This window comes from Anolis sagrei, chromosome 1, assembly GCF_037176765.1.
Source record: "Anolis sagrei isolate rAnoSag1 chromosome 1, rAnoSag1.mat, whole genome shotgun sequence".
In the NCBI taxonomy this organism is placed as follows: Eukaryota; Metazoa; Chordata; class Lepidosauria; order Squamata; family Dactyloidae; genus Anolis; species Anolis sagrei.
This window is the reverse complement of record NC_090021.1, coordinates 261,097,694-261,115,680: the sequence shown is the minus strand read 5'-3', so window position 1 is coordinate 261,115,680 and position 17,987 is coordinate 261,097,694. Positions and strand designations below refer to the sequence as shown.

Genomic DNA, 17,987 nt, shown 5'->3' with positions numbered 1-17,987 from the left:
AGCAAGATTTGTCTATTTAAAAAACCAGTTCAGTTTGACTTGGTGTCCTTCACAGAGAAGCACAACAAAACAGTCCAAACCCTTCCCCCATATTACCTGAGTCTGGCCTCATAGCTTCTCCCTCGGTTTCCTATTTGTTGGGTACTGTGAGTTCACAATCTTCTGACCCACCTTAAATATGTTACCTTTCAGTTATGTGCATCCCATGTAAAGAAAATGGCTATTAAGCCCCATCTGTGGCATGAAAGTTAATATTCATTAGCATATTGGGCATATGTATAAGAATTCAAAGCGTTACCTAGTCAAACAACAGTTACTTCTTTGTCTAAGCCAGTTTTTCAGTTTTAGACATGATGGTTTCTTTTATCCAGCAAAAGCTCCTTTGTAACTCACATTAGTTAAATACATTTCAAAAAGATTATAATGTTACTGTTACTATTTTTTTATTGTTCCAACAATAGCTGCGTTCAGGCAGCTGTTTGCAGGGAACTATAGAACTGCCATTATAGTATAAAGTTTATTTATTTGCTTCATTTATACTCCGCCTTTCTCACCCCCGCAGCAGGACTCAAGGCAGCTTTTCTGTACAATATGAAGTTTCTATGCAATATGAACACCTACACCCTAGGAATAAGGAAAAATTTGTCCCCCACTGTAAACAAGTACTCTTCAAAATTTGGAGCATAACGACATCTCTGCAGACAACAGTGAGGGCCAGAGAGTGGTTATACCAGTTTTTGAGCTGATTTTTTACACTAAAAATGATATTTCTGCTTTCAAACAAGAGTCAGTAGTCAGGTTTTATTTATTTTATTTATTTACTGTCCTTGTATACCGCCGTTTCTCAGCCTAATTGGCGACTCAACGCGGTTTACCACCAAATATACAGTGCACAGTATACAATTAAAACCATAAAAAACATAATACACAATATTACACGAAATCACAATCCAATACATCTCCTAACTTGACAAGGAATATGTCATTCTGTAAAAGAGAATTATTTAATGATCTATGCTAACTGCCCACTTGGATGCCCTGCTTCTCACAGTTTGTTTTAATCTGCTTTTGTTTTAAACAGAGAGATCAAACCTAGATTTTTTGAAGCATGGCATGATACAAACAATTCCTTTTAATCTGCATGCCCTGATCAATGGTTTTGGCAGGAAATATTTCTGCCTTTTGTCCACAGTTTTGCACCAGTAGAGGCACTATACAGTGGAGTGGTATGAGAGATAGATTTCTCTCTTGTGGCACTCACTTTGGAAATGTTTTTGTCACCAACAATTTCTTCATTGTAGCACCAGCTTAAAATATGGAATCTGATGATTTTGTCCAGTATGTGCATATGAGTGGTTTTAAACTGTTTCAACCTGTCATGTTAAATGATACAATATAGTACAAAGGTAATACTGTATATACTCAAGTATAAGCCTAGTTTTTCAGACCTTTTTTTGGACTGAAAAAGTCCCTCTCAGCTTATACTCGAGTCAAGGTTATTTATTATTTTACTCGGTTATAAATACGTAATAAATGTATTATTATTATTATTATCATTATTACATTTATTATTTTACTTTATTATTGTTGTTATTATTACATTTATTATTTTACTCTATTTATTTTTATTGGAAGGGTGTGCAAATTTTATGTAAAAATTACAGTCTTATGTAAATATTCAAAAACATTTAATCTGATGCCTCAATTAATATAATTTTATTGGTATCTATTTTTATTTTGAAATTTACCAGTATCTGTTGCATTCCCATCATCAGCTTATACTCGAGTCAATCTGTTTTCCCAGTTTTTTGTGGTAAAATTAAGTGCCTCGGCTTATATTTGGGTCGGCTTATACTCGAGCATATACGGTATATAATTACCTATATGTACCTCTTGAGGGTAGAGAAAGGGGGGTATAAAAGGGCAAATAAATAATAATACAATATTTAAAATGAACAATTTTAACAAACATAAAGTTACCAGTTTTTCAATGGGAAGTGTGGGACTGCTTTTGGCTGATGACATAGTCAAGTTAATTAGAATTGTTGTTGTGTGCCTTCAAGTCGTTTCAGACATAGGGTGACTCTAAGTCTTAAATTTAGGTCTGTGACTGGGTAAATGTCCTTGGAGGGCACATCTGGCCCATGGGCCTTAGTTTGGGGACCCATGGTTTAAACTAATGAATCAAGAAAGTAAATAAATATCAATAACAATAAATACATGGATTTTATTCTATACCGCCTTGAGATCTATAAATAAAGCCTTGGAAATTCACTGGCCAAATCTTAGACCTCTTGAGAGCTCAGTTGGTACAGGCCCATGTAGTCTTTCTGTGTTAGTCCGACCCAAGGCACCTTCCTCATCTCTGCGGGTGGGATGTCAGGGTCTTTGTTCTGTTCATTTGCATTAGAATTAAGACATGCACTCAGCAGACTAGCCCTATCAAACCTAGGGTAGGGAAATCACACATTTCAATGCACTCTCCAGTGGGAAACACTTCCCCACTAGCATACTCACTGGTACTGGTATGTTTGGAACAAAGGGCTTTCTGTCTGACATGCTAGTTTTTATGTCTTTTCCAATAAGGCAGATACCATCTTGGGGGGGGGGGGGGCATTATATAATAAGTTTATCTAATGAATGATGCATTCTTGAAAAATGTGAAAAGTGCTACAGCTCATTGATTAAGTCCATGTTGTGTTTTGGCAAGGTTTTTTTTCTTTTTCTTGGTAGCCCATAGATCTGTTTTTCATCAGTAGTAGCAAAATTGCTTTTGAAAGACATGAATAGACACTAGTGGACTTTTCCCCACTGAAATCTAAGCTATTAAAATTTCCTGCATATGGTTTGAAAAATAAACACATTTTTCAATCCAACTATTTTGGTGCTGCCTTGGAAGAAGTTAGTTTGTGAGAGCATTTAAGGCATGCCTTTTTAGAATGTTTTAACAACTCTGTTTTCATAATTCATGGCCTTCGATTCTATCCTGTAGTAGCAACGTGGAAATTATCCTGAGTGTGGTTAATAGTGGAAACAATGCGACATGCTGAAATGGCAAAATAATGAATGATTTGAGTAGAATCATTGACCACCAGCAAATGCTGGCAGAGAAGACAATCCCTATTTAGCACTACTTAATAGACTTTCAAGATGTAGCTAAATTTGATTTTGTTTTTTTTAAATGGAATAATATTCCTTTTTGTACACTGAAAAATATTGAGCTCTAATTGCACAAATTGATGAATGGACAGACAGGTATGTTGGTACCTAAGGTAATGTAACTAGAGTTACAATAGAAATCTTCTAAAAACTGTAAACTTGATCCAAAGTCTATCTTTTAAGGGCCCATCTCAAATTGCAGTCTTACTATTCAATACTGCAGGTATTTGTTGTAATGGCATGTCATAATTGCTATGTGGGAGTGGTTTTATTCCATTTTCCACAGGTATAAACTCCTTTGATGGACTTTTCCATTACATTGAAGTTGTAAAATTTTGGTGTATTTTAAAAAGTATATATATATATCTCCCTCTCCACACATAGAGAGGAAGCCAAATTAGTACATATGCATTTGTTTTGGATCAGTATTAACCAAGAACAGATTTAATTCATAGCTGACATTGTGAAAATGTCTAAGAACTTGTGTTGATGCCATCAAATGAGAAAAATATGTTTTACTTAAAGAATGTATGAAATGGGAACTGTGTGTTGGATTCCTAATTATAAAAGTGTTCATAATTTATTTTCCCACTATATATAGGAAAGTTGTGGGTAGTAGGCACATGGGCAGCATGTATGGACCCACCATACACATCCTTTTACAATACCTATATAGGAATAATATAGCATTCTTTTTTGCTTAGCAGCCAGTTCATTCATCACTTCATTGGGAAAAGCTTTTGTTCTCTGCTTGGCTTAGTGTTTGCTCAGTTCCTTTTCAAGTTCTTGGAACACATTACTCATCAAACTATATTTAATGATCGTGGTTTGTTTCATATCCATGTTGCTAATTATTTTCCATGTTGTAGAAGAGTATTTGCAGACTTCTATAAATTTGTGGTGTTAGAAACTAAACTAGCTGTATTTATTGAAAACGGTTCTAAACCCAAAGAAGGAAGCTTTATCAGTGGTTCTCAACCTGTGGGTCCCCAGATGTTTTGGCCTTCAACTCCCAGAAATCATAACAGCTGGTAAACTGGTTGGAATTTCTGGGAGTTGTAGACCAAAATACCTGAGGACCCGCAGGTTGAGAACCACTGTTTTATATGAAGAGACCACAGATTTGCATCTTGGTAGAGTTTGTGAAGCCTGATCCTTTTTCAATGCCTACTACTCACCTATTGCCTTTGGTTCATATACCACCTCCTTACCTTAATGGGGGAAAAGTGAGTCTGGGGGCCCTTCCACACAGCCATATAACCCAGAATATCAAGACAGAAAATCCCACAATATCTGCTTTGAACTGGGCTATCTGAATCCACAATGCCATATATTCCACTTCAAAGCAGATAATGTGGGATTTTATTCAGCAGTCCTGAGATCACGGGGAGTGCCCTTGCAACTTCCAAATTTGAACAAAGAACGTTACTACACATGGGACTAAGTTGGAAACTCATTGGTTGCTAGGTGTTAACCAGTTGGAAGTGTGTAACACCACCATTACAAACATTTTAGTGTTTAGCATGTTGATTCTACAATAAGTTCAAGATGTTTGTTTTCTCTCTTAACACCAGATACGTCCTTGGAATATCAAAGCTCTTATTCCTATATGAACCTTCAGTGTAGCCAGTCAAGATTTGTGAAGAACTTCTGTCTGACATCCTGAAGACCTTCCATTAGCTTAATGACCTGATTCATTAGTACCTCTAATTAACCTTTTTCAAACACTGAGGGGCAGCCAACAATTTTGTTGCAAATGGCATCTTCATCAGAAGTGAAACTATCAATATTAGCTAACTTATCATTTTCAGCTTTAACTAGGGAATAATTGACATCAGAGATTTGCCAGGTGAAAAAACTTGACCCGTCTAGGAGTGCAGTAAAAACATATTTGTTTAGGCAAGTTTAATGGATGTTTATTTTAGCATTTTCCCCCTTGCTATTGGAAAGAGTTGCTGATTCAATTCTCAGAATTGGATTCTTGTTAATGTTTCAAATTTGTATATTTTGATTTTTTTTAAGTTTCTGCTTTTTGCTTTTAGAATTTTGCAAAGTTGAAAGTGGGTTACAAATAAATAATCTGACTTGAACTAATTTCCATATGGCACATTACTAGATACCACAATATACTGGTACAAGGAACTCCTGTCTAAGAGGCTTGGCAGCTTTGAAAGAATCTATAGTCTGTCTGTCTGTCTGTCTATCTATCTATCTATCTATCTATCTATCTATAATGCTCTGCCTTCTCTGATCAAGATATGGCGGAAATGTGACTCTGGTGACATATGGTTGTTTTGGATTGCCCAACTGTGGCTTTTGTAGTTTGTTCTAACTCTTGGATCATCATGATGTTTTGTGTTTTGATTATTTATTATTATCTTGTGGTTTTACTGTTATGCTGGCTTTGCAGAAGAAAATACTATTTTAACAGTAATCACATTTTCCTCTTCATTTCTTTTCCACCCCTTCTGTCACCTTACACATTTTTATGATTTAATCTTCCATTTATGAGAACAGATTTTCAGAAAAATACTTGAAAGTGAAAGAAATCGGTGAAAATTGCTTTCCCTTCAATTAACTGGAGCATTGCATAGTAGAACTCTACTCCCTGGATTTCAGGGTCCAATCCAATGTGCTGTGGAAATTCATTTATAGATGTATATGTGAGGAAATGAAAAACTAGAAGATGAACTTTACAGCTTGAACCATTAGTTGTCATATACCCCCAATGCTCTTTCAGTCACATCAGTTGTAAATTTGTCTTTAAATAGATTTGTTTGGCAAGTTTACTTATTCCAGTAAAGAACCAGTAGATGTGACTACAACATAACTTCCTATAAAGGATAATAAACATTCTCTGTTTTTAGAGGGGGGAGAAGCTTTTTGAAACAGTGGTTCTGTATTGAGTGCAACACATTAAACACTAAGAAATATGGAATTTGCTATGGAATTTTAATAAGGTGTGATTGTACTTCTCTTCAAGGATCACACTGTGTGCTTTTTTCATTTGAGGAACATTTGGAAAAATCAAGCAACTTGTCAGTCGTGCCACAGCTTCTTAGAACCACAAGGTCAGATATAAAGATAATTTGTGTGGATGGTTTACATTAGGATGTGTGTGTTGTGTTTCTTGGACTCTCCCCTTAACAGGCTTAAGCCAGAGGAATCAGACATGCTAGTTGTGGTTGGAAAGTGCAGACCTTGCAGATATAAAAAATGGTTGTTACTACTCACAGTCATCAACTCAGGGCAGCTTTTGCTGACTGCACAGTGCTGCATGCCTGCCACAAGAAACACACATGTGAGGCAACAAACTTGAAACAAAAAATCCTGGGTAACATTTTTAAAGATAGGCTGCAGAATTTGTGCCCAGAAACCTAGCAGAAGATCTGCAAAGTTTCTGGTTTTAGCCTGCTTTCCAAAATGGAATTTAATAATTGAACTGGATATGTTTCCTTCTGCCACATCATTCCTAGGTTTAAGAATGTTCTGCAGTCAAGGTCCAGCCACGTACTTTCAGCTCAGGTTTTTTTCCCTATGGGTTCTCTTGAATGAACAAGCACCATGGAGAAATGGAGCTGGGCTCCGAAATAATGTTAAAGCTATACTACTTGCTATGGAATCAGAGATATGTATTGGTAAAATACTTGTGATCCATTGCCCACATAATATAGCCTGCAAGGCAATACATTATATTGGGCAGAATTTCCCAATCTTTTGTTATACATATTTTGCAATGCACCTCTCATAATCTATAGCCAGTATCTCCAATGATCAGGAATGAACAAGAATTATAGTCCAAAGGTGGTCATGCAGTGGGGAAAGATGGCATTTTGAGTCAGGATGCAATTGAGGTAAAAAAAAAAAGGATTATATGAGAGTTTATTAAATGTAAGGCAAACACATGCTATTACCTATCCACTTCCTGCTCCTGTTTTGCATTTGGCACCTCTGGGGCCAATCCAGCATACACCATGCCAGATTGGCCCCAGTAGAGTGGATCAGTGAAGACCCACTCATGGTTGGACTCAGGAGACAGGCTGATTGGACTATGCGCTCAAGTTCATGGCTATATTCCAAACAAATTTGTTCCACACTAGTATTTCACAATTCCAAGAATAATCAGATTCTTCTAGATTCTGATTGTTAAATCACAAACAATTTCTGCTAACCCAACTTGATTCCCAATAGTGGAGCCTCCAATTTTTTTATAAGTTCAGTGTCCACAATCTTGGCATTGCTATACAATATCAATGCCAGATGTTTATTGAAACACCTGCCTTTTGCAGGCGTGTTCCCACAACACATCTGAGTACCATTGGCACACTTAGTTACCACTATAACAGTTGATGGTTTAGTTAAGGGCAATTATGATAGCGAAACAATCTGTTTGCTAAGATCCATTCTAAAACTCAACAACACAATTTACATCTATTCCCCTGGAAAACTATAACTATGGCCCAATACTGTGTATTGTATATGTGTTTTATGTTTTTAAACTGAGTATTGTTGTTTTTTAAGTGTTGTAAACCGCAATGAGTCGCCGATTTAGGCTGAGATATTAGCGGTATACAAGCGCATTAATAAATAAATAAATAAAAATAAATATCTACTGCAACCATGCCAAGGTTAAATTATTGGGGGGTTTTCAGCAAATGAAGAATATAATTAATCCATTAAACATATTGCATGGTTATAATAATTTTATGAGACAAAAGATGTTTATATGTGCAATCAGCATGCCATTGATCAGAAAAATGAGTATTATGATATGCTTTATAACTTTTAAAGTAATTAAACTATTAGGTTTGAGCAGATGGTTCTTAATGCTTTCTTCTGGTGTTCCATTTTGCTATTTCTAAAATTACATTACAATTATAACTATGATAACTGTAACTTCTTTTCTTCTGTATAATTGAAGAGAGTTGGCTATACTTTTAAAATAAATCTCCCCCCCCCTTCTCTCTCTGAATTTATTGGAATTTTTCCCTTCCTCTGACCCACTCACCCCAACCATATTATCCATTGTTTTTCCTTTCCTTGTGACTCTGAGATGAGCATATAAGAAATATCTATGAATGGTAGAATCATTTAATTTTTTCCTGAAAATTTTAACTTCTTCAACAGGTCTCTCCATGAAAAATTATGAGTTTTTCATGGAACAGTAGGCAAATTATCCATTTTCTCTTGGATAGCATTTCAGAACTGAATTTTATAAACTTGTCTTTTTCCAGGCTTGGGTGAATATGAATCAATCAATTCATAGATTTTTTTAAAAAAATATTTATGAAATTACATCCAGGCTACGTTTATATTTATTTATTTATTTATTTCACAGTTTTCTATACCAAGCTTCTCAACCTCATTGAGGGACTCAGCCCGGTTTCCAGCCATAAAAGCATATACACTCATTAAAATATCATATATCACAATTACAAAAACAACTTTAAAAACACTATATATAAAACTACAGTGGTCAGTCGTCCTATTAAGATGGATCTACATCAACTTCCATCCAGGGTCCTATGGTGTTATCTCATTCATCGAAGGCCTGACTCCACAGCCACGTCTTCACCCGTTTCCTAAATGTTAGGATGGATGGAGCAGTTCTGGCCTCCAGAGGGAGAGAGTTCCAGAGTCGCGGGGCCACCACCAAGAAGGCCCTGTCCCTCGTCCCCACCAGGCGTGCTTGCGAGGCCAGTGGGACCGAGAGGAGGGCCTCTCCAGATGATCTTAATAATCTTGATGGTTCGTAGGGGAGAATACGTTCGGAGAGGTAAACAGGGCCGGAGTCGTTTAGGGCTTTATAGGTCAACACCAGCACTTTGAATTGTGCTCGGAAGCTAATTGGCAGCCAGTGGAGCTGGCGTAACAGCGGAGTGGTGTGCTCCCTGTATCCAGCCCCCGTTAGTAATCTGGCTGCCGCGCGTTGGACTTGCTGCAGCTTCCGGGCAGCCTTCAAAGGCAACCCCACGTAGAGAGCATTGCAGTAGTCTAAGTGGGATGTAACCAAAGCGTGTACTACCATGGCCAAGTCAGCCCTCCCAAGGTACAGACGCAGCTGGCGCACAAGTTTTAATTGTGCGAATGCTCCCCTGACCACCGCTGAGACCTGGGGTTCCAGGCTCAGCGATGAATCCAGGAGAACTCCCAGACTGCGTACCTGAGCTTTCAGGGGGAGTGTGACCCCGTCCAGCACAGGCTGTAACCCCGTACCCTGTTCGGTCTTACGACTGAGCAGGAGTACCTCTGTCTTGTCTGGATTTAGTTTCAATCTGTTGTCCCTCATCCAGTCCAAGACAGCGGCCAAGCACCGGTTCATGACCAATATAAGGTATATATTGAACATAAATGAATCTTGAGTCTAGACATGGGTCCCACCTCCGTGGTATGTCATTATATACATACCGTATGTGCAAACACTGGTATTGCAAAATCCAAAAATATATCTGAAATCCAAAACACTTCTAATCCTAAGCATTTCGGATAAGGGATATTCGACATGTATTTAGACTAAAGGCACGCACACACTGCTCATGATCTAGCATCAGTTAGGCTCTTTGTAATGTCACCAAAAGTAAATAAATAGATCTCTAGTTATTTCGTTGCATGTTCTTGGGAAAGCACATGACAACAGGGCTTCATATATCCATGAGAAAAGCCTGACAGGGCAAGAGAAGGAATTCATTTAATCCAACAACCTGTTTGCAACACTAGCTAGTCAAATGCTTTTGAAAAAGCAGCCTTGAGATATATTTTTTTTACTATGAGATGTCTTCCCTTGTGATCTATCTGCCTCTGTCTTCTCATTTACTCCCATCACACATTGTACGCTTGATACTTAATGTGGATTGCTTATGACCTAGTAGGAATCCATTTGTTTAATGTATTGTTTAATGGAAGATGGACACAAAGTTGTAGGCACTGTGTAAGCAATTCTGTTTTGAAGCTCAGCTTGTTTGTCTTGACAGGAACTGCTGCAATCTTTCTAGGTCTTCAAGGGATAATGGGGAAATTCAGTTGAAGACAGGAATGGACAAAAACTGATTTCTAGGCTGAAACTATCAGTAGCGGGAATATCAAGTGGTGAGAAATGCTGGGAGTTGTAGTCCAGGAACATCCTGTGTGCCATACTTTGCCTAGCCTTCTTCTAAGGAATATTTTAAATCACATGGCATGTACATCAGTTTCATGTTAGAAGCAGTTATTACTTCTGTAGCATTGCCTTTTTGCTATCATGTGTCTCCACACTGAGAAATCATGCAGCTTTTTTATCCAGAAGAGGCAGCTCCCATGTCCAAGATCTTAGTTGGTCATCTCTGAGGAACTCATTCTGTTTCTTCCATTAAATGCTTCCTGGTTGCATTGTTTTTAACTTTTATTACTTCCTGTTATAAGTGCTGCTGCAAGAGCAATTAGTTTTTTTTTGTTTTTTGTTTTTTTGCTAGCTGAGAGAAAGACGTTGGTAGCATATGCTTTTGTAGAGTGAGACTGTTTCCTCAGATGCATGGAGTGAAGTTCTTGGAAACAGACCTTAGAGACAGACTGTGTGAATAGCCATGCAAATGGTGGATGTGGTGATAAGGTGAAAAATTCAGTTTTAATTGTGCCCTTTGGGTGTAGGGTGCCAGAAAGCCATTGTCTCTGTTCAACCCATTGTCGATGTATTTGAGTTTGTGGGTGTATTCCAATTTCTCTGGGGTTTTTTCTATTTTCCTTTGTACTGTTTTTATGTCCAAGGACAGCTATTCTGAAGTCACAGATGGGATGCCCAGGAAGATTAAAGCATTCTGAAATATGACTTTGTAAATTCCCATTCTTAATGTCTGATTTATGTCAATTTATCCTCTGGCACAGAGACTGGCAAGGTTGACAGTCTAGAATGCTGAAGGGCATTGTTGACAGATGATGGTATACAGCATATCACATTACATCATGAGCAAGTAAAAGTACATCTAATATTGTTGGTAATGTTGTTAGGCCCCGTGATTATATTTCCAAGTAGATGGGTGAACAGAGTTGGTATACTGGGTCTGTTCTTAGATACTTTGCTTTGTGTACCTGAGAAAGTAGACTTAGTCTACAAAAGCATATGCTACCAACCTCTTTCCCTCAGTTAATCTCTAAGGTGCTACAAAATCCCTTTGCATACTGATATTCAAGACTAACATGGCTACATCTTTGTATACTAGCCTTTCACATGTTCCTGACTTGTGTCTTGCATTTGCTCCTTGATATAATTTCCTATAATGAAAGAAAGGACTTTACTTCCTTATTGCCCCTAATTTTTTCCTTTTTATAATGGCACAGTTGTAAGCAAAAAGAAATCTGCAAAGCCCTTTCACTGGCCATTTAAGTCTTAGTCATCAGTAATCGTGCAGTGTGGCATTCAACAAAAAACAATAAAAGGGCAAATCTCACAAGGTCTTCAGCAAAGGCATGATTGACAAGTGAAAAATCTCAGCAGTGATTAACCAATTCGTATAGGAGAGACTGCCACTGCACTTGCATTGCACAAATTGGTTTTGTTCAGATGGAAAGCCTAAATATGACCACAACCTCTGGGGATTCTTGCCACAGATGCAGGTGAACGGAGAGAATGCTTCTAGAACATTTTATACAGCCTGAAAAACCTACAAGAATCTTATAATCAGGCTATCAACAGCATAAATATAAAAAACGAATAGACTGCAACAAGCAGACAGAAGAATGAAATGTAGAGCCTTTGAGCTGTACTAATTAAAAAAATCTTGTAAGACATGGATCTGTACTTCATCAGATACAGAGCTTGCAGGGTACAGGACAGGTTGCGTGGCAGCTCTTTTCTCCCTGTGCTCCACTGCCACTACCTGCCTTCACCATCTGCTGTCTGAGATAACTGCATCAATCTGCCCATTAGGGTTGTGCTTTCAGGGTAAACCTTGACCCATTTCATGTCCTGGTTTTTGGTGGGGATCCCGATCTGTTTTTTGGGAGTCTCCCAAAATCAGTAGGGCAGATATCTGTTTTCGCTCTGGGGCACCAAAAGATCAGTTTTCTGTCAGCCCATTATGGGGGTGGCTTCCCAGGCTCCCCTTCCTATCATTTGATGCTGTTTTACACTAGAGGAGAGGTGCTCAGCTGCAGGCAGGCGCAAACTTTCTGGGCCTGCACGCCAAACATGCACTCTCTCTTTCCAAGGCAAGGAAGCATGGAGTGCCATGTGCTCACGAAAGCAGAGGGAAGCCGATGATTGGCTTCTGCTTGCTTTCATGTCAAGCAAGGTTTTGTGTTAGGGGCCCCCTTCTCGTTACATGCTCCTGAAGGTGCCTGATGTGCCGCAGGTACCGAAGGAAATGGGATCGACACACAACCCTACTTACTGCCCATTGCTAGAATCAGGCTCATAGTAATCAGCATGAGGAAATAAACCCAACATATCAAGAAAAAATAGGGATACTATGAGTATGAATTCATTCCATTTAACTCTAGACTAAGTAAATCTATGTAATTTGTACTTTTTTTGAAATATGATTTTTACAGATCGTCAGTGTTGGGGTTCTGATCTTCACCTTCCAACAATGGCCTTTGAAGAGGTCCTGCATAGTGACACAAGTGCATATAAATGGTTGACCACCCTTAAAAAGATGGGAATCGTACTGCTAACAGGAGCTGCTAGTAGACAGGGAGAGCTGCTTAAACTAGGGCAACGAATTGGATTCCTCCGCCTGACATTTTACGGGTGAGTTAAAATGTTTATGCATTCTTGTGCTTCAGAAGTATATCCTAGTGGACATCTCAGAATACTGCATCATTGGTTAATTTTTACAAGAACATTCTATTACTCTGATTTACATTGGTAATACTAATGCAGCCCAAAAAGGTTCAAATGAAAGTAAAACGTTCCAGCCAATTCAAATCCTCCTTGGGATGGATCAGTTTTTTATTCTTTGTTTTCTTTGACAGTTTACCTTTCCAGTAATTTCAGCAACAGCAAAGGTATTTACTATTACTGAAAAGGTAATTCGGAAAAACACTCCAATAGTCTAATGCTTGTTCATTTTAAGTAATATGTTATAATTTATTTATTTTGTATTTGAAACTGTTTTGATTTTACTTGTATGCTGTCTTGAAACAGACAGGCATAGAGAGAGAACTGGATAGAAATATTTTAATAAATAAATATGCTTTATTATCCAAGGAGGCTAGGGGTTCCCCTTCTAATCCAATTAGCAGAAGATCCACCTGTGTTTGTGCCAATACTGGAGGATTTGCTTCTTTAAGGACCACTATTATATTCGGACCCTTACTGGTTGAGACCACTTGGAAACTGAGTGCAATAACTGGAGGATTATTTGTCGCTGGTAATAGACACCAAATTGGTACAGAGTTGTTCTTTAATTAATGACATGTGAATGACATTCAAATGATGGTTACAGATGAATGGTATGATGTTGCATGGGATGAGACCTCCTAAATGTTCCACAAACCATTTTTAAAAAACCTTTCAGCTGAACACATTAAGGAAAGAAATGACTTCCTTAGCAGCAGTATTGAAGTTAGAAGGTATGTTATTAGCAGTGATCCCCATTTCAAGAGAGTTCTTGGAGTATGACATGGAAGTGTCTACTAGCAGTCCAACATAGAACTTGAATTTATTAAGAATCAAAATTCACTTGTGAGCAATCCATTTGAACCCTTGGGGTAGGCATCAAAATGAATTATGATATACATAATCTCATTTATTGCATTTTTGTGCTGTCTTTCTCCTCTTGAGGGACCTAAAGCTGCTCACAAGCAATAAAGCAATTTTCCGAGTGACAATAACTTCGGCTTGACAAGTATCATAATTAGTGGCACTGTCCATGAATGAGAACTTATATCAGTATTCAAGAGTGAACTGACTTTAACTTTGGATCCAACTTTTCTGCCTAATTTGCTTTCCAGTTCATCCGTAACAATTCGGGTTATTTATCTGCCAATTCTTTGTCCAAAATCATCAAAATCTTCCCAACTTGGAAATAAATGGTATACTTTTATGATATGTACAAGAGAAATAGACATTTATTCAAGACAGACTCAAAGTTTGAATCATACTGAAGCTCTCTCTGTGTCATTTAATCCCCACATAGTAAAAAACCGGGCTACAAAAATGTAATTTCAAAATGGATAAAGGTACATATTTTTCTATGCTATGACTGTATGAGAGTTCACAGATCATTGCAGGTTTAGGCACATTTAGTTAGATCAAAGGCAACCTCCTGAGCATTCATAACCAGTATAGACTTAGAGAAGATTTGCAGAGTGGCAGACATCAATCCAGAGTGACATCAATACGGGGGAGGGGGACAACAGCCTTGCGAACACTACTTTACCCATAATGTCTAGGAATCGCCAGAAGGCTAAACGGAGGGCTGCACAAACACAACAAGGACCAAGTACCAAAAGCACAATAATCCCAATTAAACAGTTCAAGGGAAGATCTCAGGGGCTCACATGTCTCTACACTAATGCACAGAGCATGGGAAATAAACAAGACGAACTCCAACTTTTAGCACAACACCACAAATATGATATCATAGGGATCACTGAAACCTGGTGGGATGACTCCTATCGCTGGAATGTAGATATCGAGGGGTATAACCTCTTTCACAGAAACCGAACAAAGGGGAGAGGAGGCGGAGTAGCCTTATATGTCAAAAACTCTTATGCTGCAGAAGAGATTCAAGACAGCAATCTGGGAAACCAGCTTGAAATCATCTGGATAAGAATTAAGGGAACTGGGACTCAAAAAGATGTCGTTGTAGGCGTCTACTACAGACCCCCAAGCCAGGAGGAAGAATTTGAAGTCTTCTGCCAACAGTTGACCAAACAGGCACAGAGAAGAGATGTAGTAGTCATGGGCGATTTCAACTATCCCGATATTTGCTGGAAAACAAACTCGGCCAAGAGTACAAGGTCCAACAAATTCCTCGCTTGCCTTGCAGACAATTTCATGGTCCAGAAGGTAGAAGAGGCAACAAGGGGATTGGCTACTCTTGATCTCATCCTAACAAATGCGGAGGACCTGATCGATGCGGTCGAAGTGGTAGGATCCTTAGGGGCAAGTGACCATGTGCTCCTGCAATTTGAGGTACAAAGGAAGGCCGAAACTAAGACAAGTCAAACCCGCATTTTGGACTTTAGGAGAGCTGATTTCCAAAAAATGAAGGAAACGCTGAGCAGCATTCCGTGGACACAGATACTAAAAGACAAGGGAGTTACGGATGGATGGGAATTTCTCAAGAGTGAAATACTCAAGGCGCAATTGCAAACCGTGCCAACAAAGAGAAAAAATAGGACAAGTGCAAAGAAGCCAGAATGGATGTCCAAAGAACTTCTAACTGTGCTAAGACACAAAAGAGACATGCACAAGAAGTGGAAAAAGGGAGAAATCACCAAAGAAGAATTCAAACAAATAGCCAACACCTGTAGGGAAAAGGTCCGCAAAGCTAAAGCAAAAAACGAGCTCAGACTTGCCAGGGACATTAAAAACAACAAAAAGGGCTTCTATTCTTATGTCAGTAGAAAAAGGAAAAACAAGGAGGCGATAGGACCTCTTCGAGGAGAAGATGGGGCAATGCTGACAGGGGACAGGGAAAAGGCAGAACTACTTAATGCCTTCTTTGCCTCGGTCTTCTCACAAAAAGAGAGTCTTCAACCTCAGCAAGATGGAGTGGATGAGGGATTGGAGGACATCCAACCCCAAATTGGGAAAGAAGTCGTCCAGGAATACCTGGCTGCTCTTAAGGACATCATCCTGATGGGTTCATTAACATAACCAATTACAGATCAACCTAACTGTAGTTTTGCCTTGCTCATGTTTGACTAGTTTGTTTGCCTTAAAGAGTGTCCATCTTTCTAGAAATGCCTGAACTCATTTTAATGAAAAAGTCTCTTTTTCCTGGAAATGACTCCCCTAACCTTTAAGGAAGGCATGGGCAAACTTCATTATACATCTACCCTCCTATAAAACAGATCTATTGCAATCTGTGAAACACCATAAATATCAGTGTGTTTGGGTCATAACATAAGAGAGGTTTGTTATAGCCAGACTTTATGGTATATCTTGGCCTCATCACACTAGAGGAAAAAATCCACTTAAAACCTGGTTTTTGCCTCCTGCAGAATTCTGGGATTTGTACTTTTAACAACTTTAACAGCCTCACTAAACTACAAACACCAGAATTCTGCAGGAGGCAGAAACGGGATTTTAAGTGGATGTTTTCTCTAGTGTGATGAAGTAGGGTCACTTCAGCAACAGATGATCAAAATACAATCCTGCAGAAACTCCTCTGTTGGTTTAACAGTTGTCCCCACTTCCAGATGTTTGGACAGCATCAGGAGCCCACTGTCTCTCAGACTGCTTTTGTGAGATGTGGATGTACTTTTAGTTTGTTTAGCATATTATAAACAGCCTTTCAAGGATTAATAGCCCTTCTAAGTGCCCTATATTTAATACAAATACAAATAACCATAAATTATAATGTTGTCATTGATGATGTTGCATTCCTTCAAGTTGACTCCAACATATGGTGACCCTATGTTAGGATTTTCTCTGCAAAATTTATTCAAAGGTTTGCTGTTGCCTTCCTCTTATTTCCAAAACAAACAATCAATCAGGAATTGTGATCTTGTGAAGGACAGAACTGAAGTCTTCTGGAGATATCAATACTGCTTCCTCTATAAAGAATACTTCCAAGGATTTAATGACTAAGGGCCATTTTGGTCAGATAAGCTTGAAACCAGTCTATATTTTGAATAACGCAGTGATTCTCAACCTGTGGGTCCCCAGATGTTTTGGCCTTCAACTCCCAGAAATCCTAACAGCTGGTAAACTGGCTGGGATTTCTGAGAGTTGTAGGCCAAAACACCTGGGGACCCACAGGTTGAGAACCCTTTCAAGATACACATTAACTGTCCTCTGTCATCATTTTTGTCATTGCAAAACTACAGATTCTCAGGCTAAGAGAAAGTTTCTTCCACCCAGTAAAGTGATAGAGATAGAAGTATTATCCTTTGATAATTTGAAGCTCGTACATCCCTAATAATGCTAACCACAGTTTTGCAACTCTATTCTGTTGCCATATTTCCCCCTTTTGCACCAGTCAGTGCATCTGAATTTTCAAATACCTTTGCCAGCTGTTCTTTCTCTTACTCCCTTATTCTATCTGGGAAGCACTTGGATTGAAGCCTGAGGGAGCCCAGCCTAATTCGTTGGATGTCTCTCTCCTGATTGCATGGGATCTTGCATAAATCCCAAAGCCACCTTTGTACAGCCATCATCAAAATATGCATGGATATTCTGTTAATTGATCATTTCCTTTGACTTGTAAAGGAGGGGTGCATAGCATACATCCCACATTTAAACATTACCATCTGTAGTGATGCCACATGTAGTGATACATTTTAGTTTATTCTCAAAAGCTGAAAACCCAAGATGGAATTTTTTGTCTCTAACTTTTGCTTCATAAAAGAACATATCCAGTTAAATGTCTGCTTTGAGCAAACTTTAACAATGTGAGAAACAAATTGTGTCTCTCTTCCTTTGGCTGAAGCTATTTAAATAAATAGAAGGAGAGGAAAAGGACAAGAAATATTCCAAAGCTTGGCTAGAAGATTCACATTCTTTCCATATTAGAGCACAGAAGCAGTGGCATTGATTTACTTCCCACTGATAATATTTTTGTACAAAGCCACATGGAAATTGTATTTGTGTATGTAGTGTTGGATAAGTATAGCACATTAAAGGGGGTGGGGGTGGGGTATGCCCAGCCAAGTGGTTAATTGCAAAGTTGAGAATGAATAAA

At 38.5% G+C, this 17,987-nt stretch overlaps 1 protein-coding gene across 2 annotated transcripts in view; it reads left to right on the top strand.

Moving 5' to 3' along the window:
- BBOX1 (gamma-butyrobetaine hydroxylase 1) overlaps window positions 1–17,987 on the top strand; it is a 119,120-nt gene that overhangs the window by 81,215 nt on the left and 19,918 nt on the right. For both annotated transcript variants that reach the window (XM_067462698.1, XM_060765968.2), the window contains exon 4: window positions 12,682–12,880. In XM_067462698.1, coding sequence (XP_067318799.1) covers window positions 12,682–12,880 — 199 coding nt within the window. The remainder of the gene's footprint in view (window positions 1–12,681; window positions 12,881–17,987) is intronic.